Source organism: Bidens hawaiensis, unplaced genomic scaffold (genome assembly GCF_021521415.1).
Source record: "Bidens hawaiensis isolate Kalapana, Puna unplaced genomic scaffold, B.hawaiensis_p1.1 tig00073627_1, whole genome shotgun sequence".
In the NCBI taxonomy this organism is placed as follows: domain Eukaryota; kingdom Viridiplantae; phylum Streptophyta; class Magnoliopsida; order Asterales; family Asteraceae; genus Bidens; species Bidens hawaiensis.
In genome coordinates, this window is record NW_027502810.1 from 1 (window position 1) to 26,020 (window position 26,020).

The 26,020-nt window shown below is 38.5% G+C and overlaps 2 protein-coding genes and 1 pseudogene across 3 annotated transcripts; 1 reads left to right on the forward strand and 2 right to left on the reverse strand.

Annotated features, from left to right (window-relative positions):
* Window positions 1-1,870: 1,870 nt before the first annotated feature.
* On the reverse strand, window positions 1,871-2,980 carry LOC143606226 (uncharacterized). The gene has a single exon (XM_077082063.1). It carries the CDS (start codon window positions 2,978-2,980, stop codon window positions 1,871-1,873), a length of 1,110 nt encoding a protein of 369 aa, XP_076938178.1.
* Window positions 2,981-8,494: 5,514 nt separating this feature from the next.
* Window positions 8,495-14,273, forward strand: LOC143606227 (ketol-acid reductoisomerase, chloroplastic-like; annotated as a pseudogene). Its single transcript, XR_013148709.1, has 7 exons — window positions 8,495-9,397; window positions 12,714-12,796; window positions 12,863-12,931; window positions 13,012-13,333; window positions 13,424-13,530; window positions 13,561-13,655; window positions 13,749-14,273. The product of XR_013148709.1 is annotated as a ketol-acid reductoisomerase, chloroplastic-like (transcript).
* A 4,185-nt stretch (window positions 14,274-18,458) lies between these two features.
* Window positions 18,459-19,899, reverse strand: LOC143606225 (14-3-3-like protein D). Its single transcript, XM_077082062.1, has 6 exons — window positions 19,583-19,899; window positions 19,424-19,511; window positions 19,233-19,342; window positions 19,010-19,158; window positions 18,680-18,738; window positions 18,459-18,544 (listed from the first exon to the last, which is right to left on the reverse strand). The coding sequence occupies exons 1-6, from the start codon at window positions 19,654-19,656 to the stop codon at window positions 18,542-18,544; spliced, it is 483 nt and encodes a 160-aa protein (XP_076938177.1). The 5' UTR covers window positions 19,657-19,899; the 3' UTR covers window positions 18,459-18,541.
* Window positions 19,900-26,020: the final 6,121 nt, after the last annotated feature.

Below are 26,020 nucleotides of genomic sequence, written 5' to 3' on the forward strand. Positions count from 1 at the left end.
CACAAATGAGCTTCTTGATGCTGGTTTCGTTTATCATAGCAACCACTTTCACTTTGATCCATTTGGTGAAGTAATCAATCGCCACGATCAAAAATTTCACTCGGCCTGGTGCTTCAGGGAACGGTCCTGTTATGTAGATCGCACATTTTTGGAATGGTCAAGATGACGTTACTGGTATCATTTCATTTTTGGGGTGCAGAGTGTTTGGTACATGGCGCTGACATGCGTTGCATCGCCGTAATTCTTTCTTCGCATCAACATGCATGCCCGGCCAATAATACCCCGTGTTCATTATTTTTGCTAAAACCATCATTGGGCCTGTGTGAAATCCACAAATTCCTTTATGTACTTCCCATAGCAGATAGTTCGCATCTTGCGCATCTACGCATCGGAGGAGTGGTCCAAGGTAAGATCGTCTATACAAAACACCATTTTGAAATGTGTAATTGAGCGCTTTGTGACGGGTCTTCCTAGCTTCCACTTTCCTATCTGGTCGGATACCTAATGACAGGTAGTTGATGATTGGGGTCATCCAACTAGATGTACTCGCGGAGCATACACAAACTTCTCTTATGGTAGTGGAGGGGTTTGTCAGCACTTCGACACATACATCTTTGGAAAGGTGTTCAAAACTTACCGATGCCAATTTGCTGAGAGCGTCTGGTTGCTTATTTTCACTTCGTTTCACATGTTTAACTTTGCATGTGATGAAGGTTGCCATTAGTGTCTTGGCTTGCGCTAAGTATGAGGCCATCTTGTCATCTTTTGCATCATATGATCCCTCAATTTGGTTTTCCACCAACATTGAATCAACATGTGCTTTTAGATGTTTCGCTCCAAACTTCTTGACGATTCTCAATCCTGCTAACAATGCTTCATATTCTGCCTCATTATTCGTGCTCTTATACTCCAATCGTATTGCATACGTGAATTCTTGCCCTTCTGGATTGGTGATCTTTAATCTTGCGCCTGCGCCTTCATCATTGGATGCCCCATTAGTGAAAATTTTCCGTATTTGTTCTTTATGTTGTTCCACTGGGGTTTCCAACTCCTTTCGGCATTCTTTTTCTTTTTCTGGGGCACCTCTGCTATGAAATCTGCCAATACCTGACCTTTGATCGCAGATTTGGGTTTGTACTCAATGGCGTATTCTCCTAACTCTATCGCCCACTTTTCTAATCTTCAAGATAATTCTGGCTTGGCTAAAGCGTTCTGCAGGCGATAGTTGGTGAGGACGTTCACTGGGTGTCCCTGGAAGTATCTCCTTAGGCGGCGCACTGTTTTCACTAGCGACATAACCAACTTTTCCAAAGTGGAGTATCTTGTCTCCGCGTCTGCCAATGTGCGACTAACATAGTAGATGGACGTTTGAACGCTATCTCTATCTACCAGTACAACCGCAATGATCACTCTGTTCGAAGTCGCTAGGTATATTACTAGCTGTTCTCTGGCTTTTGGCGTCATTAATGTTGGCAGTTCTGCTAAGCGCAACTTGATCTCTTGAAATGTTGTTTCTGCTTCAGCTGTCCATCAAAAATGAGAATTTTTTAGACAATTTCTCAGAGTTGAAAGGAATGGAAAAGATCTGTCTGCATGGTTTTATAGGAATCTGTTGAGCGCGACCAATCGCCTATTCAACGTTTGGACCTGTTTGATGGTTCTCGGGGAAGGCATTTTCATTACCGCTTCAATTTTCTCAGGATTGGCTTTGAATCCTCCATTGGTAACGATAACCCCCATGAATTTCCCTTCTTCCATTCCGAAGGAACATTTACCCGGGTTAAACTTCATGCTTATCTGCCTCAACGTCTTGAAGGTCTCTTCAATGTCTTTCAACTTGGATACTTCTGCATCACTTATAATCACTAAATCATCCATATAGACTTCTAAGTTTCTTCCAATCTGACTCTTGAACTCTTTGTCCATCAGGCGATGGTATGTGGACCCTGCATTTTTTAGGCCAAATAGCATCATCTTGTAACAATACGTTCCATTTTTTTGTTCGAAACGTCGTTTTATCTTGATCTCCCGCTGCCATGTGGATCTGGTGGTACCCTTTATATGCGTCCAAGAAGTACTTGTACCGGTAAGGAACCAACACATCTAATTTTAAGTCTATCTCCGGTAAAGGGTAACAATTTTTATGGCATGCTTTGTTAAGATCTTTGAAATCAATGCACATTCGCCATTGGCCATTTGCTTTTGGTACCATTACCAGATTTTTCACCCATGTTTGGTATTGTATTTTGCGGATTATTCCCGCGTCCATGAGCTGTTTCACTTGTTCATCACAGGCCTTCGCCTGTTCTGGCCCCATCTTCCGTCGTTTTTGTACTATTGGTACAAAAGTTGGGTTCACTTTTAACTTGTCTTCCGCCTTGGACCTCGGTACTCCTGTCATGTCTGTCGGAGTCCATGCGAATACATCTATGTTGCTGACAAGTAACCTCTTCAAGGTATGGTCGGAAAGGGTGGTCCCAATGGTCACATTTTGTTCTGGAAATTTTTCATTGAGAACCAATTTCTCGACCTCCTTGGACTTGTTTGTCTTTAACATCTTCTGTGGTGGTACCTTTGCTTTCGCCATATGACATTCTTTGTTAGCATGGATCATTGCTATACCTGTAGGCGTTGGTACCCCAAATATTCCATGTGTCATTAATGGGTTGGCGTTGAAGTCGCCTATCGCCTGTCTTCCCAAGAGTATATCATATTGCAGGTGTGGAGTTTCCATGATGAGGAAATCTACATCTTCGGTTCTTGATTGTACTCCATCACTGAGTGTCACTGGAAATGTCAACTGTCCCAACGGGTATTCAATACTTTGATTGAAACATGTTATTAGGGCGTTGACGGGGGTCAGCCTGCGCTTATCATTTTCTTCCAGTAAATCAAAACATTGGCGATAGATGATGTCGGACGTGGCTCCCACATCAATGAAGAAGTGAGGCACTCGATAGTGTCCGAAGACTGTCGTCATTACCAATGGCGCTTTTCGGTTTGCTACCCCTTTCACTTTAGGGAATATTTCCTGTTCTTCCTTCCAGGCGGCATGTTCAACCTAACTGCGATTTTTGTTCGTGGCGCCTCCAGTGATCATGTTGGCGTGTAGGTCTTTGATTATTTTCTTTTCTGGCATTTCGCCGTCATGACATAGCGGTCGCCTTCCTCTACCGTTGATGCTTTTGACCAAATGTTCCAATCTTCCATTTTTTACATACTCTTCGATGGCATCTTTCAGATTCGAACACTGGTTGGTTGTGTGATCATGTTGTTCATGATAGTCACAATACCGCGTCATATCCGCATTCGACCTTGATTTGATTGGAGTCGGTTTTTTGAGTTGGATTCCCTCCGTGTACATTATCTGCACTGAGCTTTTGGTCAGCGGGGTCCATCTGTTGGACGTTTGTGGTTGTGCCCTTTGCTTGTTCGTGTAAGACTCATAGGTTGTGCTTTCTTTTGGTTGGTTTTCATGGTTCAACCTTGACCAAACGGAAGCTACCTTTTTGCCTTGACGGACTTGTTAATGTCGTTTCTCGCGTCATTGCGCGCCAACTATTCCAGGCTATTTTCGGTTCTCGCGTACCTTTTTGCCGCCGTCATGATAGCATCCCAGCTTTGGGGCATACCGTCTCTTCCTATAAGGGTGCGGATGAGATCATCGCACCTCACATTCTGGCGGAAGGCTGCTCGCATGAGTTCTTCGCCAACACCGCCGATGTTCAATCCATCTTTGTTGAATCTGGTAATGAAATCTTTCAGCATTTCATTATCTTTTCTTGTAACATTGAGAATATCTGCTGGATCGCTGAAATGGCGTCGTTGTTGGCTAAAATGCTGAGTGAATTTGGCGGCTAGATCATCACAACTCGTGATCTATCCTTCTGGAAACCGCTTAAACCAGACTCTCGCCGCGCCTACTAGTGTCAATGTGAATATGTGGTACCACAATGGCATGGTCCATCCTGACACTAGTTCGGCTGCGCTGTATGTTTGCAAGTGACGTCTGGGTCGGAATGGCCATCGTACTGGCCGACTGTTGGTGGAATTTTGGGATTCTTTGGTAGTTCCGTCTCAGCGATTCTTTTAACAAACTTTGACCTTCCGGCCGATGTTGTTGGCCAATATGGTTTGGTGAAGTCTTCGTTTGCATCTGGGTGGTATTTTATGAGGTTTTTGACACCTGGGTCTATAACTTTCCAGCTTTCTTCATAATATGGATCATCCTGTCGTGAATCCACCACATGGCACGACCGTTGCGGTTTGTTATCTAAACGGTTGCTTGGTTTAGCACTTGGTGTTTTGCCTGCTGGCGTTTTTGTTAGAATTGGATTTGACTCCTCTTCATTGCCTTCATATTCTTCTTCCGCATCATTGCTACTTGCTTCTCTGTCAAACAACGTTTTTGATCCCACAACCAAAGCCATCTTTTGTTGTACTTTAGTCATGAGTTTTTGTTGTTCTTCCTCTATCCAGGCCATTATCTCTGGCGTTAAGGCTATTTGCGACCGTGATCGCGTTTTCGCTTTTTCTGTGACGGTAGGTCGAATGGTGGACGCATCAGCGATGCCTGCGCCACTACCCATCACGTCAAGAATCTCCATATTCCTTCTAGGTTGGCCTTTGATTGTTGGCCCGCCTCTTTAGCAGGAGTTTTACCACTCATCTGGAACAAGAATGGAGTGATTACGGATTTACTGTTCTAGCGATATGCACGGATGACGCCAATGAAGAAACACGAATCCACCCCTTAAGTCTAATGACTTAGTCCTAAGGTTATGGTTAAGTATCTCCCACGATGGGTTAAAATCCTTTTTGGCGCAGATGAATGTTTCCTGCAAAACAGAACATCGTGAGCTCGTTACGAGGAATGTGGAGGGATTCTATCGTAACCACCCTCCGACGTGAGAATCAGTATTTGTTATGGGATAAGAGTATATGGAGAGAGTATAGAATATTGGATAATGGATCCTTTACTTTTTGGAGATGTTCTCATATTTATAGCCGGTAGGGGAGAGAGTATGGCCAACTGCCTTGTCAGGCTTTCCACCAATTATATTCTCCATTCGTGTGATCATGGAGGTTGGTGGGCATCGTCGCCTTTAATATTGACGTGGTGTACTATGTTGTACCGTCCTTTATGTGTTGTTTATTTCCCATTGGTTGGGCGATATTCCCGATGTATATTCTTCATTTTTGTCCTATGCTGATGAAGATCTTGGCGCTACCATTCCCGAGGTATCAAGGAATGTTTATTATATTTGGCCATGTTCCTGACGCCATGCTATCTGCATGGCGCTTGATCTCTTCACTCAGCAAGACTATACGTTACTTTAGGGTGAATTTAGTACCCTAACCTAACATTTCACTATCAATCAAAATAACGTTTTATTTTTATTTTTATTTTTATATTTATATTTATATTTATATATATATATATACTTCATTTTATACTTATGGTAGGACACGAAACTTTAAAATAGTTTCATGTTTTTGTCATTGAACGATATTTAATTTAAGAAGCTTTTATAAGAGATCATTTGAGACCATATCCTTATTATAAGGACTTGAAAAATTTATTTAAACAACTATTTTTTTTCTTTTATTATTATTTTTAAATTCTACTTCTTTTAAAATCCATACAACTAATGGAGTTCTCAACAAATCATTCTCATTACTTCATTAGAAATCATAAATAATCACACTACATAACTACATAAACTATGTGTGTTAGTCTAACACATAAATGAAAAACGTCTCAAGCTCATGTTCTCAATAACTTCTTTTATGAAAAACGCGTAATAATTTAACCATCAATTTAATTCCTTTTTTAATATAATATATGAGAGGATGAAATTAATTGTTTGGAGAAATCGCGGCCCCATTCAAACCCCTCCGCACGTTGACCGGTTAGTGCTCAAGAAGGCTTCATCCATTTTGACGCGTATGAGAAATGATTATGAAATGTAACGAATGAAATGTGGATAAGGTGGCAAGGACGCCACCCATCATAGTGAGTCTAATTTACTCTGTCTATTTTATTATCTATAGGTTCTTAACACTCTTTATTTTTCCTCTAATGTATAAAGTTTCAATACAATACAATAAAATATGATTTTGTATAGTTTGTTATTTGATTATCTCAACTAGGGGTGTCCAAAATACCCGAACCCGATTAACTCGACCCGACCCGAACCCGAATAAGCAAGTTCGGGTCAGGTTAAATCGAGTCAAAAAGTATTAATCGGGTTATTCGGGTCAACCACCCGAATAACCAGAATTGTTAATAGGGTCGGGTTTCGGGTTCATTTTTGGGAAAAAGTCGGGTTTCGGGTTAACCCGAATAACCCGATTAGTGGCGATACTTAACTTTAAATACAATGATTAAAATGTGAAATAAGCACTATAAAGACAATAATGTTTCATTTATGTTGTGTTCATTTAAATAAAGAACGAGCATGAACTCATTCATCTATGTTTGTGAATGTTTGTTTATGATCGTTCATTTAAGTTTGTTTACGTTCGTTCATGTTCGTTTACATATTAATAAAAAATATTAAATATTATTTGCATTTAGTAATTATATCACCCTAATATGTTTTATATTTGTTTGTTTGTGTTTATTTAAATGCGTTCATTTATGTTTGTTAATGTATGTTTGTGTTTGTTAATGTATGTACATATATGTTCCTTCATGTTCGTTTATCTTTGTTTAATTATGTTCATTTATGTTTGTGAATTCTTCGTTTAGATTTTAAATCAATGATCATGAACACAAATATTTGTTCGATTAAGTGTTCGTGTTTGTTAAAAGTTAAGTGAAAGAATACGGACGCCTTTGTTCATGTTCGTTCGGTTCATTTACAGGTTTATGTGTGAAATTATAAGATAATTACTTGCGAAAGAAATTGAAAATTAAGTGGAATGAGAAATTTTTCAACTTACAAGTTACAAACACATAAAACAACTTAAAATTATAAATTAACATGGTTAACCCGATTAACCCAACCCGACAAACCCGAAACCCGAATAACCCATACCCGACTAACCCGAACCTTAATAGGGTCGGGTTGCGGGTTAGATATTTTTTAAGGAAAACCCGACTAACCTAACCCGATTAACCCAAAACCCGATCGGGTTGACCCGATTAACACCCCTAATCTCAACTAGTATTAGAGTGGAGGTGAATATTGTTATGGTTTTTATTATTTATTTGCTTTTGGTACTATTTTGTTATTTGTTATTAGTCAAGGGAAGTCCCTTGTAACTTTGATTGGTATTTTATTATGGTTAGTACGTGAATGAAGATATCACAGATTTGAATCAATCTCTTTTTCTCTTAGTTTCTCTCATCTCTGGTCTAACCCTAACAAGGGTATCAGAGCTATTTCGATCTTCCATCGGATTTCTATCACGCCGCCATGACGAATACCAGGAACCAAGATATGGACAAGTCGGTCAAGGAACATGAGAAGGCTATTTCTGAACTTCAGGCCTCTCTTGCAGCCTTGATGCATCAACAAGAACAACTGATGAAGTCAGCAAATGATGGCGCCAGTTCAGGCAGCTATTCGGTCAAGTTTGGTGACCCGGATCCAAACAAAAATAATCGGCCGATGAGGGTGGGGAAGGTAGAGTTTCCCATATTCAACGGCGAAGATGTCGAGGGTTGGCTATATCGATGTGAACACTTCTTCACTCTTGACGAAACACCAGAAAACATGAAACTCAGGTATGTCGTATTCATCTCGATGGGGACGCCATTCAGTGGCATCAATCCTTCATGAGAACTAGGAGAGCAACTGTAAATGACTTTCCGTGGGAGGATTACCACCTGGCCATCTCGGCCCGTTTCTCTAATGCAATGTTCGAAGACGCCATGGAGGAGTTGGCGTCTCTCATTCATGAAGGTGAACTGCAAGATTATAATTCGGCATTTGATCGGTTGCTCAACAAGGTTACGATTAGCGAAACTTATGCTATTAGCCTTTACCTAAAAAAGTTGAAACCAGAGATTAAAGGCCCGGTGAAGATGTTTAAGCCTCGGACCCTACACGAGGCCTATGGCTTAGCAAGAATGCAAAACATTAATAACAAAAATTTGATGAATAGTATTACGGGTAAAGTACGATCAAACAAAACCCATGAGGTAACACGCGTTACACCGCCAATTAATGCATCCAAGTTACCTCTATTACCGACCCCAAACTCACGGGCTACTGGGGCTACAACTACTGCCAACAATTCACTTCGCCTAACCAGCAAAGAATTGGAACTGAAACGGTCTAAAGGTGAGTGTTTTTGGTGTACTGAAAGGTTTGTACCAGGACATAAATGTGCAAGGCCAAGACATCAACTTTTTATATTGAGCTTGACGATGAAGAGGATAAAGAAGGTTTTGGTCCGACCTAAGAGGAAGAAAGGGACCCCCAAATATCGATTCATGCCTTGACGGGGTTGCCCTCGTACTCAACAATGAGGGTTAGGGTTCGATGGGGACTAGACAACTCCATATCCTCATTGACTCAGGTTCTACACATAACTTTATTGACATTAGGTTAGCCAAATGGCTTGAGTTTCTAGTGAAGGACATACCCCCGATTAAGGTAGGTGTTGCAGATGGGAAACAACTTCCCTGTAATCAGGTTTTCCCTGAATTTCAATGGACGATGCAAGGAAAATGGTTCACTACCGAAGTCCTACTCATTCCATTAGAAAACTACGATATGATTTTGGGAGTTCAATGGCTATCTCCATTAGATGATATTTTGGGGAACTTTCAAAAAATGACTATGAAGTTCAAAATAGATGGGATGTCTTGTGAGCTCAAGGGAATTGAAAACAACAAGTTCTCTGTATGTTCGGGAGAAAAGACTGGGTCAATATTACACAAGCAAGAAAAAGGGGGTCTTCACAATTATTTAGTTTGCAATTGACACAGCCCCGTGCACCTTGTTTCGAGTCGAAGGTGATACCTGGAGAGGACGACCACATGTGGCAGATCCTTTTGACCGAGTTCAGTGACGTTTTTCAGACACCTACTTCTTTACCACCGGTACGTAAATTCGACCATCATATTGTTTTAATGGAGGGTACGCCACTGATCAGTCAACGACCATACCGGTATCCAATGGTACAAAAAGATGTCATCGAGAAAACGACCCAGGAACTTTTGGAAACGGGCATCATACGTAATAGTCAAAGTGACTTTGCAGCACCAGTTGTTTTGGTGGAAAAAAAGGATGGTCAATGGAGAATGTGTATGGACTACCGTCGGTTAAACGAAGCAACAGTGAAAAACAAATTTCCGATTCCTCTAATCGAAGAATTGTTAGACAAGCTCGATGGCGTAACATTTTTCTCCAAACTTGATTTACGCTCGGGGTACCACCAGGTACGTATGTATCTAGAGGATATTCATAAAACAGCTTTTCGTACACACGAAGGTCACTACGAGTTTCTGGTAATGCCTTTCGGCCTTACGAATGCTCCAGCGACCTTTCAAGCGCTTATGAATCACATCTTTCAGCCACTTTTGAGGAAAGGGGTGTTGGTATTTTTTGACGATATTATGGTTTATAGTAGAGATGCTGAACAACATTTGTTTCATCTTAAGAAAGTCCTTCTGTTAACGAGAGAGCACAAGTTGTTTGCAAAGCAATCAAAATGTGTTTTCGGGGGAAAAGCAATTGAGTATTTGGGACACATTATCTCAAGTGAAGGGGTTAGTACTGACCCGTCCAAAGTAGAAGCAATTAATAATTGGCCGGTACCTAAAACACTTAAACAACTCCGGGGATTTTTAGGACTAGCCGGTTACTACCGACGGTTCATTCGTTCCTTTGGTATCATTGCAAAACCGTTGATAGACCTATTAAAAAGGACTCTTTTGGGTGGCATGAAGGGGTACAACTCGCCTTCGACCAACTCAAATCATCTCTATCATCAGCCCTTGTTCTCGCTCTGCCCGACTTTTCTAAGCAATTCATTATTGAAACCGATCATCCGCTTGTGGTCTAGGAGCTGTATTAATGCAAGACAAACACCCCATCTCTTTTATTAGCAAGGCATTATCTCCCAAACAACAGGTCCTATCGGTTTACGAGAAGGAGTTATTGGCGATTTTAATGGTGGTAAAACAATGGCATTACTATCTGGTGACCGGGAAATTTCTCATACGGACCGACCAACAAAGTCTAAAACATCTTTTAACTCATAAGGTAACGACCCCTCTCCAACACAAATGGCTCGCTAAATTGATGGGTTACGACTACACCATCGACTATAAAAAGGAAAAAGAAAACATAGCGGCCGACGTGTTATCTCGTGTTCATGGGGTGTCACTCTTTACCACTGCTGTAAACTCCTTTGAACCCATTCTCATGCAAAGGGTTCAAGATAGTCAAAAAAATGATGAAGGGCTCCAAGTGGTGGTGAACAGATTAAGGAATAGGGAGGTGATACCCAACTTTAGATGGAATGGAGAGTGGTTAACCAAAAACAACAAACTGGTAGTTGGTGGTAATAAACAACTTCAACATGATATTGTGAGCTTATGCCATAGCTCACCCATTGGCGGTCATTCGGGAGTTCATGCATCAACTCAACGAGTGAAAGGTATGTTTTTTTGGAAAGGTATAACTAAAATGGTTCGACAATTCATACGGACTTGTGACGTATGCATGCGAGCCAAGCACGAGAATGTGGCTTCGCCAGGTCTTCTGCAACCGCTACCCATACCGGATACGGTTTTTACCGACATCTCTATGGATTTCATCGGTGGGCTACCTAAGTCTAACAGCAAGGATACGGTTTTGGTGGTGGTCGATCGCTTAACAAAATACAACCATTTTATGTTACTTTGACACCCATTTTCAGCAAGTGTCGTGACTCAAGTGTTTCTCGATAACGTATACAAGCTGCATGGGTGTCCAAACTCAATTGTTTCTGACCGAGATCCGATATTCATGAGCACATTTTGGAAAGAATTTTTGGCACTACAGGGTATTGCGGCGAACTTATCAACGGCCTACCGTCCTCAAACTGATGGTCAGACCGAGGTAGTTAACAGGTGTTTAGAGGGGTATTTGCGCTGCATGGTGATGGAACGACCGTACACATGGGCTAAGTGGGTTCCGTTAGCCAAGTGGTGGTACAACACCACCTTTCATTCAGCGATCAACATGACACCATTTGAAGCGTTGTACGGGTATCCTCCTCCACTTTATATTCCCTATATTAAGAAAGATGCATGTAATGGAGAGGTAGACGAGTTTATGACAGATAAGGAAGCAACCATCCGGCTCTTGAAACAATCCTTGACAAGAGCTCAAAACAGGATGAAACAACAAGCTGATAAGAGGCGTTCAGAACGTGAACTCGAGGTGGGTACTTGGGCTTATCTTAAATTGCGTCCTTATATGCAGAATTCTATGCGGGTTCATAAGCACTCCAAACTCGCCCCGAAGTATTTTGGACCATTCTTGATAGTGGAAAGGATAGGTAAAATGGCCTACCGCTTAGATCTTCCTCATGAAGAACAAATTCATCCGGTGTTCCACGTGTCACTCCTAAAACCGGCACCGGGACCGCCCGACAAAATTCTGCCCATTCCGACAGACTCTAGGTTCTGCTTACGGCCCGAAGAAGAACTCGAGAAGAAGTTGGTCAAGCGTGGTAACAAGGGAGCAATGAAGGTGCTAAACATTGGAAGAATCAGACGGCTCAAGAGGCAACTTGGGAGTATCTGGATGAAATGAAGCTGAGATTTCCAGACCTTCTTGATTTCACTTCTTGAGGACAAAAGGTGGTTAAGGAGGGAGTATTGTGATGGTTTTTATTATTTATTTGCTTTTGGTACTATTTTGTTATTTGTTATTAGTCAAGGGAAGTCCCTTGTAACTTTGATTGGTATTTTATTATGGTTAGTAGGTGAATGAAGATATCACAGATTTGAATCAATCTCTTTTTTTCCTAGTTTCTCTCATCTCTTGTCTAACCCTAACAAATATTTAAACTTGAGAGCGTAAATTCTCAAATTTGAATAAATCACAACTGAATTAAAAAGCGGAAACCAATCACCATCCAACGGCTGTCATTCCACATAAACCTCACTCACTCACTCACTACATCATTATATAAGGGTTAATTAATTTCACCTCCTTCACAATGGCAACAACCTCCTTGTCAACGTTGGCACCTGCCACGGCGTCAATAAAAACTGCTACCCGAACCATATATATTTGTATATATTTATGTTCAGATTTAGATATACGTATTGATGATGAATGTTTCATCATCATCATCATCATCGTACTCAGTATATCCCACCAATAGCAATGCTATGGTAGGGTCTGAGGAGGGTAAGATGTAGACAGTCTTACCTCTATCCCATAGGGATAGAGAGGCTGCTTCCGTTGATACCCCCGGCTCGATAGTAGTTTTGCATCAAGCCTTGGACATAAGGCACATAGCACTCAATCATCAGGGACACCGGCTGATTGGTGCATGTGCCATTCTCTTTCGGCTATCAACGCCACCACATGATGCCTGATTAACCTTCCGCCACTTTTAACGTTATTTTCACGAGATTAGTAAAATAACGTCAAAATTAGTGCACTTTTACTTTTGCCCACCCGAGGGTTCACACATATATACATTATATGCGCGCACCGCAAGCAGGACCTTATTGATGATGAATGTTTGTGTAGTATATTGTGAAAGGAGGAAGAGATTTGTTCCACTTGTTACCTGATGCCTTTACCAGATTGGTGTCACTGGATGGGGTTCTCAGGTCTCTTGTAATCCCTAGTTCATGCACATCAACAACAACAGTCTATAATATTAATAAATTCCACAGGGTCCTGCTCAAGCTCAAAATTTCATGGATCATTCTCTTGCATAAGCAAAATCTCATATTCTACTAAAGGTAAAATTAAATTCTTTTTTTTTTTCTTCTCTCTACGGTCAATTGAATCGTAAATGTTGGTGATTCGTTTTATTAAACAGATTGGCTTACGAAAGGGTTCGAGTTCTTTTAACAGATGGTTTTTCAGAAGAAAATGGAACCCTTGGAGATATTTATGAAACAATCTCGAGCAGTGACTTGGTTCTTCTCTTGATTTCTGATTCAGCTCAGGTTAGTTATTTAGTTAGTTATCAAGTGGAATGATGTTGATCATTGCATGGTCACCTGCAATCAGCTGGGCTTGATTTTCCCAACAACATATGTGTGGTTGCTGTGTGCCCCCAAAGGAATGGGCCCGTCTGTCAGGAGGCTGTATGTTCAAGGAAATGAGATTAATGGAGCCGGAGTTTTGCAGTCCATCAGGTTGGTTGGTTGTCTTCTTTTGTTCCTTACATATGTTGCCGCATATAGTTTCTTAATATTTAATCATTAGTTTATTATATCTGTGTTCAGGATGTTGATGGAAGAGCCACTGATGTTGCACTTGCATGGTCAGTTGTTCTTTACGTTTGCCACTACACTTGAGCAGGAGTACAAGAGTGATATATTTGGAGAGCGAGGTGAGTCTTTTACTTAACTTAATTAAGCATACTATCCTTGTATGGACATTCTGTATGAGTGCTATGAGGACGTGGCCACTGGCAGTGAGATCAGAAGTGTTGTGTTGGCGGGTCGTCGATTTTATGTACGATTTTGAACTTTTTGTTTGAATCCGTTAACATAGTTTTTGATCATTTCTATAATTTCGTGAAAGTAATGTTTTGATCTTTATTTCCAGGAAAAAGAGGGGTTGCCAGCATTCCCAGTGGGCAAGATTGATCAGACCCGAATGTGGAAAGTAGGTGAACGGGTTCGGGCTGTCCGACCCGCAGGTGATTTTGGCCCGTTATATCCTTTCACAGCTGGAGTATATGTGGCACTAATGATGGCCCAGATTGAGGTGTTGAGGAAGAAAGGGCATTCTTATTCTGAGATTATTAATGAGAGTTTGATTGAGTCAATGGATTCACTGAACCCGTTCATGCATGCACGAGGTGTGTCGTTTATGGTGGCTAACTGTTCGACAACTGCAAGGTTGGGATCAAGGAAGTGGGCTCCACGTTTTGATTATATTCTTACACAGCAGGCGTTGGTTGCTGTGGACAACGGGGCCCCACTTAACCAGGATTTGATTAGCAACTTTTTTGAAGATCCGGTGCATGATGCTGTGAAAGTTTGTGCAGAGTTGTGACCGACTGTTGATATCTAGGTGCCTGCTGATGCTGATTTTGTCAGACCTGAGTTGCGTCAAGGGAGCAACTGAGTATGACTCTAGTTTATCATGGATGGATCTATGCACATTTTTTCTGTATGGTGTGCTTGTTATAAATGCTGTGTTTTGACTTTGTTGAATCTGGTAATAAAAGTTTTTGGTTGGCCCTGTGTTTACACATTTGCGTTTACATTCTGACTAGGATGAGAACAATCATACATCTTTACACCTGCGTGCACAGTGGCTTCAACTCACAACCAACAAAGTTTTCACCTTATCCTTTGGAGTAATTCATGTGGTCTATCGTCGACACAACTTTATCATAAGACCATCCACAATATATAGACATAAAAACATCTAAAGTCATGCCTAGTTAACTGCTGCATTAGAAAAACACTTGTTCTTCAAAACACCCACGGCCACTAAACATTCTCTCCATATAATATACGGGCATGGGACCCACTGCCAACTCGGTTTTTAGAGATCATATGAAAAAACAACATTCAAATCCAAACACAAAATAGACCCTCACAAATCACAAATAGCTAATTCTGGCCTTGTGGGGGTGCCCTGACATGTTTGTCAAAATCCTTGTGCTCAAGTTGCATTCATTGTTGGGTGGAAACTTCCTTTGATGATTTAATGAAAAAAGTTATTCAAAGGAAGACCCATATAATAAATTTTAAGAAAATATAGCAATCAAAACTTGTATTTGATGTGATTTGCTTATGAATAGGATCCACACATGTAGGTTTCTGACCATAAGTGCATATTTCAACCTGTGTAGACCTCAAACACTGCTTAATATTTATACTTACATATGTTAGCTCTCTATAACGGTATAATTACGCATATATGCAGGATGCCAGAAAATAAAGTTGCATCTCACAAGAAAATATGGTCTTATCTTACAAGAGACCGATTAATTATTTAGAAAAAATATATATATATACTTGATAGATAGAATAATTATTTATTTTCAAGATCCTTTTTATGAAATTGGAGTTCTAGCTATTCTCTACCCTATATTAAGAACCTTTCTCTAGATATATCTAAGGCCACTATATTAAGAACCTTTTTATGGTCAAATTTCGGCAACTTCAATTCAAGCATTTCAATCACTCTTTGATAATAATCCGGATAATCAGAGAAATGAAAAGAAAAACAAAGACATCAAACATAAAAGACCGAGTTGGAAATGGGCAGTCATTGAAAAGATAAAACTACCAGATGCCCAAACCAATCCTCTAAAATCTACCCATACACAATCATAACTATAGGTGATCAAATCGGGTTGGTCAAAGGAACCGGAACCGGTTCAGAACCGGTTCCATTAGTCAACATCACTGTTTAAACCGATTCCATGTTCGAACCGGTTAGGGAACCGAACCGGTTCCCCAACCCTCGGACCCGGAACCGGTGGAACCGGTTCTGACCGGTTCCTAAACCGGTTCTTACACTGTAACCGGTTCCAACCGGTTACAGTGTAAAAAATAATTTTTTTTTTCGTTTTTCGTTTCCGCTGCTCGTATTTGTATAACATTTTAAATAAAAAAAACAATTAACATAAAATTCATTTTATTTACTTTAAGAAGTTCAAAAAAAAAAGGTTACATGTTTTAAAATATTCAAAAACAAACTAACAAAACATTAAACTTATAAATATAAAGTTGTGACATATTATTTCTATAAAAGCCTTCTTGTTCGTCGTAATTATTGAGTGGCGACTTATTCATCAGAATTACTTGTAGAAACGCCTTCTTGTTCGTCGTGCACTCGAACATCAAGTGGTGTTTCGTCTTCCAGAGTGGTTACGTGTTGAACACGATCGATTGAGTCCAAGTGATCCTTCAAGCAAATGCACATCTCCACCGACTCCGAATTCAGTCTTGTTCTTCTCACCGATATTACCCTGCCACTAAGAGAAAAAGCAGATTCCGAAGCTACCGTAGAAGCTTGGGCGGTTAGTAAATCACGGGCCATGGTGGCAAGAATCGGAAACTCGGTTTCCTTTACCTTCCACCAAGCCAAAACATCAAAAGTGCCATATTCCTCTTCGGATAAACCGGTAGAGAAATCATATGCACTATACCTTCCTAGTTCGCTTGAAGGGGTGTTACCCCTTTGTTTTTTAGCCGTTACGTTGCGAACGGTGTTCATAAGGCTAATCATGGGGTCTCGTACTCTAGGAGCACTTGAACTTGATGAAGACCCCCCCGGCGTAGGCATGTGTATGTTTGACCCATATTTATTTATATAAAAGTCATACATAAATTTAAAATTCAAGTTAAAATCATTTTGTGCCTCTGTTGAAAAGTTTGGGTCAACTTCATGCATATCTAAGGCTGAAAAAATTTCGTCTATCACACATTCAACCCCCGTAACATTTAACATTGGGTTTAAAGCGGCGGCGCAAGTAAAAATCGGTGGCAATTCAAGAAAGTATTTTTTTAATTTAAACTTCATTGGTAATATGATGTTTGAAAACATTGGACTTTTATTTTCAAATTCTTTAAGATTGTTAACGATTAAAAATAACTCCGAAAGAACCAAGGGACTTGTCGGATAATACGTTCCCGATAGTTTCGTAGTTGATGTTTTAAAAACTTCAAGAAAAGTCGATAAGTCATTGATAATTTCCCATTTCTCATTTGAAAAGGGGATTGCCAAATCATTCTCGGCAAGACTAGAATGAAACATTTGTAAAGTGTCTCTTTGTTTCAAAGCACTTTGAAACATTATGCAAGTGGAATTCCATCGATGAGGTACATCCCAATTAGCTCCCAAAGCTTTTCTTCCCGTATCTTTACAAAATTTTCTATAATCCATTTGTCTTTTTTTACTTTTCTTAAAAACTTCATGTAGCATTACTCTAAAATCGTTTATAACCGATGTAACCTCATCCGAAGCAAGTCCGTCTTGCACGATTAAATTAATGATATGTGCAACACACCTTGAGTGAAAAAATACACCATTGCAAATCGGCGTATATTTTAATTTTAATTTATCAACCGCCGATGTATTATTCGACGCGTTATCAAATGCAATTGAAAATATTTTATTTTCTAGTTTATAAGTTTTTATAACATAATCTAAAATTTCAAACAAATTATCTCCCGTATGTGGATACTCAAAGAGTTCGAAAGCAATGGTGCGTTTCATCATTTCCCACGATGACGGGTCTACCCAATGAGCGGTGACACAAAGATAAGATTCAGGTAGACCATGTGGAGCCGACCAAACATCAGTAGTTAAGTTTATTCCCGTATTTATATTTTCAAAATATGCAATTAGTACCTCTTTGGCCTTCTTCCACAATTTTAAACAATAACGTTTAAGAGTATGACGACTTACGTGAGTGTATTGTGGTTGAAGCGTATCTCGAATCATGGCGGTTAAGCGAGGGTTGTCGAAGTGGCTAAACGGCAAAGCTTCTTGAATCACAAACTTCGCCATACGATCTTGAACTCGATCAATTTGGTATGTAAATATTCCGCCTTCACTATCCATTTGCGTTTGTTGCGACTCGACGTTCTGTTTCAACGCCCTGCAATACGGTCTTTCGATGTGTTTCTTCAAATTTGAATTCGAAAGTGGGTTTAAATAAATCCCACAAAACTTGCACCGAGCCTTCAATGAATGGTCACTCAATTCAACCAAATCCCAATTGCACCAAATCTCTTGATTACGATTATGAGGTACAATACGAACGAAACTTGGTCCGGCGGTGGAACCTTGACCAACCGATGATTGTGAGGCAGCCATAACAACAAATATGAATATAGAAGAAGAGAAAACAAGAGATTAGAGAACTCAGAACGTTGTAATAGCGTTTTTTTGTATTTTTTTGCGTTCGGGTTTGCGTTTTGAGTGTTGTGATGAACCCATTACACCAAATACCTATTTATACTAGTAGTGGGGTGTTTGGGGAGCCAAAAAACGGCCATTTTTGACCCCAACGGTCAAAAAACGGCCATAAAACCGTTTCCCAACGGCTAGAACCACTCCAACGGCTATAACCGGTTCCGAACCGGTTCCGGTCGAACCGGTTCCAGAACCGGTTCCGGTTCGGTTCCGGTTCCTACCCGGTCCACCTCCAAACATGTCAAACCGGTTCCGGATCGTCGGGTTGAAACGGAACCGAACCGGTTCCTACGAAAAACGGGTAGGAACCGGTTCGGTTCCGGTTCGGTTCCGTCGAACCGGTTCCAGGAACCGGTTTTGTTGTCCACCTCTAATCATAACATCACAATTCACAAAACTAGGAAAACACAATCCATCATCACCATCACCTCTACTCTCGAAACGCATCACTCCCATCACTGTAAATGTAATCAATCAAGAAATAAGGATTCTATTTCAAACCCATCACACAATAATAATATAATCACGAGCAATTCAAACGATATGAACTAAAAAGATATAAATACGATAAATCACGAGAATGAACCACCCACCTCTCCATTCTCAATCTCACCACCAGTTTTTGTAGCTCCATCATGTTTGTGTGCATCTTCTGTAACATAATAAACATCGAGTCAAAACTGACATACAAAAATGTTTTCTAAGAAACATTAATTATTATAAGGCGTCAATGGCGAAGCTTAATGAGCCCCTCCCCCCCCCCCCTTTTGCCAAGTAGTGCAAATTTATTTCGCCGGAAAATTTGTATACGTAGCGTAAACCTACCCGTTTTCGACTGCAAACTTGAACACCCCTCCCCCCCACCCCGACAACTTCGCCACTGTAAGGCGTAACAACTGAAAACCACATAATCAAATACTAACCTCCCTCCTCCGGAATGTCAGAGGTCCACAAGGTGAGATTGTCCCTTAAAAGTTGCATAATTAAGGTACTGTCTTTGTATGACTCCTCATTCAAAGTATCAAGCTCTGAAATTGCTTCATCAAAAGCCTGTTTGGCTAAATGGCAGGCCCTAATAAAAATAAATCAAATATTTAAAAACTATGTTTGTGCAAATTTCAACTTGACTTTATATAAAGATCAAACCTTTCTGCTGAATTCAAGATTTCATAATAAAACACTGAGAAATTTAAAGCCAGTCCCAATCGAATTGGATGCGTAGGAGGCAATTCAGCTTCTGCAGTAACTGTAGCTGCCTGAAAACATTAAAAAATAATAAAGAAATAAGTAAAACTAATTTTCATCTTATTCAGCTAATTCAAAAATATAAAACATACCTCGTACGCTTTCATTGAAAGATCAGCAACCTCTTTCTTGTCATTACCAGACTTAAATTCTGCCATGTATCTATAATAATCCCCTTTCCTGCAAAAAGAAAGTATACCCCATGAAGGATTATGCCCTGCAACAGTTCGTTAAATAAGTGTTGAACTCACAACTTGTAGTAGAAGACACTTGCTTCACCAGAACCACCACAGGAAGGAATGAGATGTTGATCAATCACATTCATGATATCAGTGCAAATGGTATCAAGCTCCGATTCAACCTTTTGTCTGTACTCCTTGATCCGCTTTGCATACTGATCATTCCCTCTTGATTCTTCTTTCTGCTCGATTGATGACAAAATCCTTCATGAAGCTCTCCTAGCACCAATCACGTTTTTGTACCCAACCGAGAGCAAATTTCTCTCTTCCACAGTCAATTCCACACCTATCTTTGCAACATTCTTCATTGCTTCCACCATTTCTGTCATTATCAAATAAGCAAACAAACAGCTGATCAGATTAGCAGATTGAAAAGAAACAGCAATTAGTAACTTATAAAACAACAAGAGTAATTCGTTAAATCACGGTCTTGTAAGGAAGTTATCATCTTTGAAACCAAATTAGCACTGCAAAAACCCTTGGGAAGTGATCAAGTCCCGGACGGATACTAAGCTGGAAACGGCCCGAGCCTTGTATCATAAGCTCATTGAGGCTTGTTTAAGGTTTTTCCTCAATAATTAACTACAGTAATAAATAATAAACAAGCGGAGCCAGAGCTTTAGAAAAAGAGCTCGAAAGGAAACGAGCGGAGCTAGAGCCAAGGGGCAAATTTAGGGATCTAAGCTTTGTATCTATCTGAATTGAAATTGAAATAGAAATAGAAAGAATGATGAATCTACTAAATGAGGATCGAGAAAAAACAAGGTCTAACTTAATAAGTAAATCGTAGAGTAGAAACATCGAGATGAAAATTGATTGGTAACAAACTAACTAAATTCTATCAAGTAAGAATGAATGAATGAAGGTGCATAAATAAATATAATAATAAAAAGCATATGTCTCGCGATCGGAACTAGCCATGGATCCTTTGGTTTGGTCGGGTTCAGTTGAAACGAAGATCTCGCGTCGTGGTGGCACTGTCTTTATACTACTGGTCAATCAATTTTCTTTCTTATTTCGACCCTTTTTTTTCATATTTTTTTTTAAATTGTTTCTTGTTTCTTTAATGCTCCAAATTATAGTAATTGGTGTTAAAAAAATCTGAATTCGAAACCGAATTTAAATTATCCGACTATCTGTATCCAAAATATTAAATTTAATATTTTTAGTTTTTAATCTTATATTAAATCTATAATATATATAAACAAAGACATAAAAATGCTATGTGTCGCGATGTGGTCACTCCCCCTTTTTTAGGAGTCATCAGAGTTGCTTGATTTTTAAATGGAGGCTTCTCATGCACTTAACCCGAATTCATGGGTATGGGTCTTACCAAACCCATATATTCTTTAAACGGGTTATAACATCTAATTAAATTAAAAATTATTCTCACCAAATTATTGATGTAAAAATCCTATAAAATAGGATATAATAAAAATTAATATCTTATTTATTTTAAATATATATATATATTATTTAAATTACAAAACCAATTTGATAGTAAAAAAATATAAACGGGTCTTGGGTCTCATTAAATCATAAGTATATTATTAACTTTCATAAATATTATTTATAATTAAAAAACCAATTTTATAGTAAAAAAAAATAAACGGGTCTTGGGTCTCATCAAAACCATATAGCTTTTAAATCGGTTTATAATATCTCATTTATTTGTGAAATAATTTATTATCAAACCATAAGTACATTATTAACTTTCATACAATAAAAAAATATAAATTCAATAAATAAATAAATATTAGAACAAAAATATAAAACAAACCCCCGTAATACGGGGGGATAAAAACTAGTTTATAATATAAGATAAAACCATATTATTGTTTGTAAACATAACCCACAGATCTACTACTCCAGCGGCAACCTCCACCGTTGTGCATACCACAACGAGACACTATCGTCCGTCACCACCTCCAGGCTTCAACCCTCGCCTCATATCTCGAAGGCCATCGTCCTTCACCACCTTCGTCCCTCCATTCACAATTCTTTAATTTGAACAATGAATTGTGTTTATGAACTATGGATTTTGCGTTATTTGTTTAGTTGTTTGTATATTGAACAATTTGTGGTTAGTTTGTTGGATTGGAAAACTTGGATTCTTGGGATGTTATAAGTTTATATTTAAAACAATATAATCCCCTTTCATCGCAACTTGTAACCCTAGCCATGTCTTCCCGTCGTTTCGTCTTCATCGTCACCCTTATTCATTATCTTCTCGTTGATCGTAGCAATGGCTTGGATTTTTTACGTAATCCTTAACACGACGCTTTTCACAGGTATCGGAATTCACATTTTCCCATTAATTCGTTTGTTAGATTACATTTAGTTTAAGTCGATGCTCTATATTTGACAGGAATATGTTATTGGTTTTATAGTCGGGATTTGGTTAGATGTTAGCTTTGACCACTTGAAACTTGAGTTGATGGTTTTGGTGAAAACCCGACCAAACATGATCTACACTTTACACTTTCTAGTTTGAAGTAAGTGGCTAGGATCAAATCGAGTAGGGTTTTAGTAGTTGGTGATTCTTGTGTTTTGTATAATATTAACTTAACTAGTAATATCCTAGACTCATTTAAATTCACAAAATCATAAAAGTCACATAACTTGTTCATCACAAAATACCGAATTCAAACATAGCAAATAATATATTGTTCATTTTGCTAATAACCTAATAGTCTTGATAATGGTTTTTTTCAAGTCTTGAGTCAACCTAAAGTCAAACCTATAACATTGCATAAAACAGAATTTGTCAACACAAAGGTTGATGAGCAATTTCATAGTTTTGAACAATATGTATATAATAGGAAATTCCATAACTTGTATACAAACCAATAAATAATAGCAACAATTTAGATAATGAAATCGTTAATACGAATACATTAACGACACCTTGCTATAAGGCGATGCCAAATAGTCTAGGATTTATATGAAATCGTTAATAAGAATACATTAACGACACCTTTTTATAAGGGGATGCCAAATATACTCGGATTTATGAATCAACCAACCAAAAGCGGTAAACACATTAGCATTTAAGCACGTAAGCATATAACACCAAATGAAGCATTTATTTAAGTAAGTATACAATAAAGTTTGTGGTTAAAGGACTCAAGTATAAAACATTTAGTTTGAATAAGTATGCAATATGTGACACCCTGCATTTTCCACGTTAACTCCATTAATCCAAACTCCATTATCTTACAAGTCATGCATAGCATTTACACGAGTAAAAAACGAGTCACCCACATAAGTCTGTTATTACGCGTTGGTAATTAATGTTGAATCAGATATGTTTAAATAATTCGGATGTAATTATTATGTGCAAGATGATTTTATGTGTTACATAATTTAGCTCATTATGCTCGCTTAACCTGCTTTCAGTTATACATCAATTATTGTTTATAATACTATTTATGTGAAATTACACGTTAAATGATTATGTGCTTAGTTCGTAGCTTGTTGTGTGAAATTTCGATCAATCACGTAACTTATACGATTTCATCTTTTACAAGAATAATATTTTACAAAATAACAAGGCTTTGTCTTATATAGACTTATGCTATTATGTTAGTCATAACGATTCATTATAATCCGATTCGGTGTTATTAAGGATCTTTTGTGCCAAAACTTGTACACAAAGGGACTATTCTTGTAATTATATATTAATATAATATTTTTATATAAAAAAAACCCAGCCCTAATCCCCAAACAAGCCATCAACATCAGCTCTCCCTCCCCCCTCTCATGATTTCAAGCAACAACCCTAATTCATCTTCAATTCAACCTTAATTCTTGCAATTGGTGGTGTCTTTGATTGGTATTCATCATTCCTAATGCTAGTCGGTAAGTTTTATACATTGATTTCATGTTTTTGTTGAGTTTTTGTGAAACCCTAGATGTTCAATCTCTGTAACTTTGATTATTATAACGTTAATTAATGATTTAGAACCCTAGGGATGACATAAACATGTTATGGTTTGAGTTTTGATGACAACAGTTTGCTGACAGATTCGTTCTCGTTTATTGATTGGTTTGTAACTTGATGTTAAACGATTATTATTGATCAATTCTTGATTCTAGGATATATTATTCTGAGTCTAGTTTCTAGAAAGGTAAAGTTTATAATTTTTGGACAAGTTTTGAATAGTTTTTATGATTTTACAAAAACATGTGTCAAAGCTGATACGGGGAGTCAGATTCTGGTCTGTCTTCCCAAAATCATAACTCTTTCTTGGAAATTTAAAATGGGTTGGTTCCAATTTTAGAACTTATAATTATGAGTCTAGAATACAACCCAATTGTACTTGTACAATTTGTATAAATGAGTTGAGAGAACCATGAAACAACTTTTTGTTGCGCAAGCTGCTGAACTATCGGTACCTATCTGCAATGATTGAATTATTGTGTGTTGTGCATGCATGAGAAAATATAATAAAAATTGTTTGAGAAACCTAATTCCTATATGCTACTGTGGTAAATTTTTTATAATTTATCCTTAAGTTTTACTTAGTTAATAAAATCAGTTTGTATATGCCATAATCTGTCTCGTGAACTGAATGATCATAAGTTGAGTTGTATGATAAATATTTGGTTTATTTGCCGTGATATGATGTGTGGATACATGTTAAGACTTTTGGTACATTTGAAATTACTTATTATCACCAACGAGTCATCGGGTCAAGTTTGTGTGAGCCCATACTTGGGTTTTAGGGTCATGTGTTGTTGAACACATTCTCATAACTTAAACACTTTTACTAGGTAACGATTAGCGAGTCAAGTGCATCCTTTTGGTTTTGAGGAAAGTCTATTACACGTGACACCAAGTGAGTTCATGCATTTTCCTTTCTTGTTTTCTGGATTGAAAACACAAAACTATTTTTGTATACTTGTTTTCTGGATTGAAAACACAAAACACTTCTCATAGTTTTCTGGATTGAAAACACAACTATTTTCGTATACTTGTTTTCTGGATTGAAACACAAAACATTTTCCTTGCTTGTTTTCTGGATTGAAAACACAACATTTGCTTATACTTGTTTTCGTGGAGAAAACATGGATACTTACATACTGGTTTTTCTAGAGGAAAACGCATCGACTTGTTTTGGATTTATGTAGTTTTTTGTATATCACAAGTTTATACTAGATGCCCTTATATCACTTAAAGTCCTTACTTTACCTTGAACCGATAGGATGTGATCGCGGGGTTATGTGGAGTAGTACTACTGGTTTTGACAAACCCCACCGGGCTAGTCGCGCTAGCACAACTTCGGTTCAAACGTCTAGTAGCTTGTAAATGGGTTAGCTACCCTGGTATATTTGAAAAGTGCTAAATCTACTTATACATACACTACTTATGCTACGTATACTATCTATAATATATATACTACTTTTAACTACAACTTATGAACTCACCAACCTCGTGTTGACCCTTAAGTATTTATACTTTCCCAGGTTGCTAGATGTGCGAAGGAGCGGGTTTGCATTGCTTATGTTTGAGTCACACTTGTTGCATGAACTTTTATTTCACATTGTTTACATTTGATGGGTTGTGCATGTTTGAACACATGTTTTTTTTTTTATTTTAAACCATTTACTTTACGCTTCAGCAAAACTTTAAATTGTATGGTTTGGTTTTTGTTTTCTCATGTTCAGGGTTGTAAAACTTGGCCTAGGCGGCCGAGTACTCGGCGCCTAGGCGCTCCTCGGCACTTCACTGCACCGCTTTTCTTCTCCAAGGTCAAAAAACTCGGAATCGGCACTAGGCGGTCCAACTAGGTCTTAGGCGGACCAACTCGGACCTAGGCGGCTCTACTCGGGCAAGGCGGTCCAACTCGGTCTTAACAAAATTTTGACTTTTATTAAAAAAACTCAATTTCTCCAAGAGCTTACCATTGCTTTTTTTCTTTTCACACTAAGACGCAACCTAATTTATGTTCTAAACTTGCAATCACTATTTTTATCATTCAATTCGAAGTTCTAAACTCACAAACATCATGTACAATTTAGGTACATCTTTCATCAACTGAGACATGCTCTTGAACTAATGTGTTATTGATTGTTTTTGTAATTTTCATTTTTATTTTGTAAAATATTTAGTAAACTTTTCATATTTGACATATATATAATCTCCAAAAAAATGAATTTCTTTATAAAATACTATGTCCGAGTACTCCACGAGTACACCCATCCTAGACTGAGTACTCGCAACTCCCTGGTCGACAGCCCTGGGAGCGCCTAGCCACTTTTGCAACATTGCTCATGTTTGAATGAGACCTAAATAATATTTTAAATATGTGAATTGGATGTTTGGTATAACAAATGAGCTAGATCCAGGTATGTCACACGCCTCGCTGTTAAACTCCGTTAGTCGAAATTTGAGGGTGTGACACAATACCACCCACAAAACGAAAGATGGAAAACAGGGAATGAAAG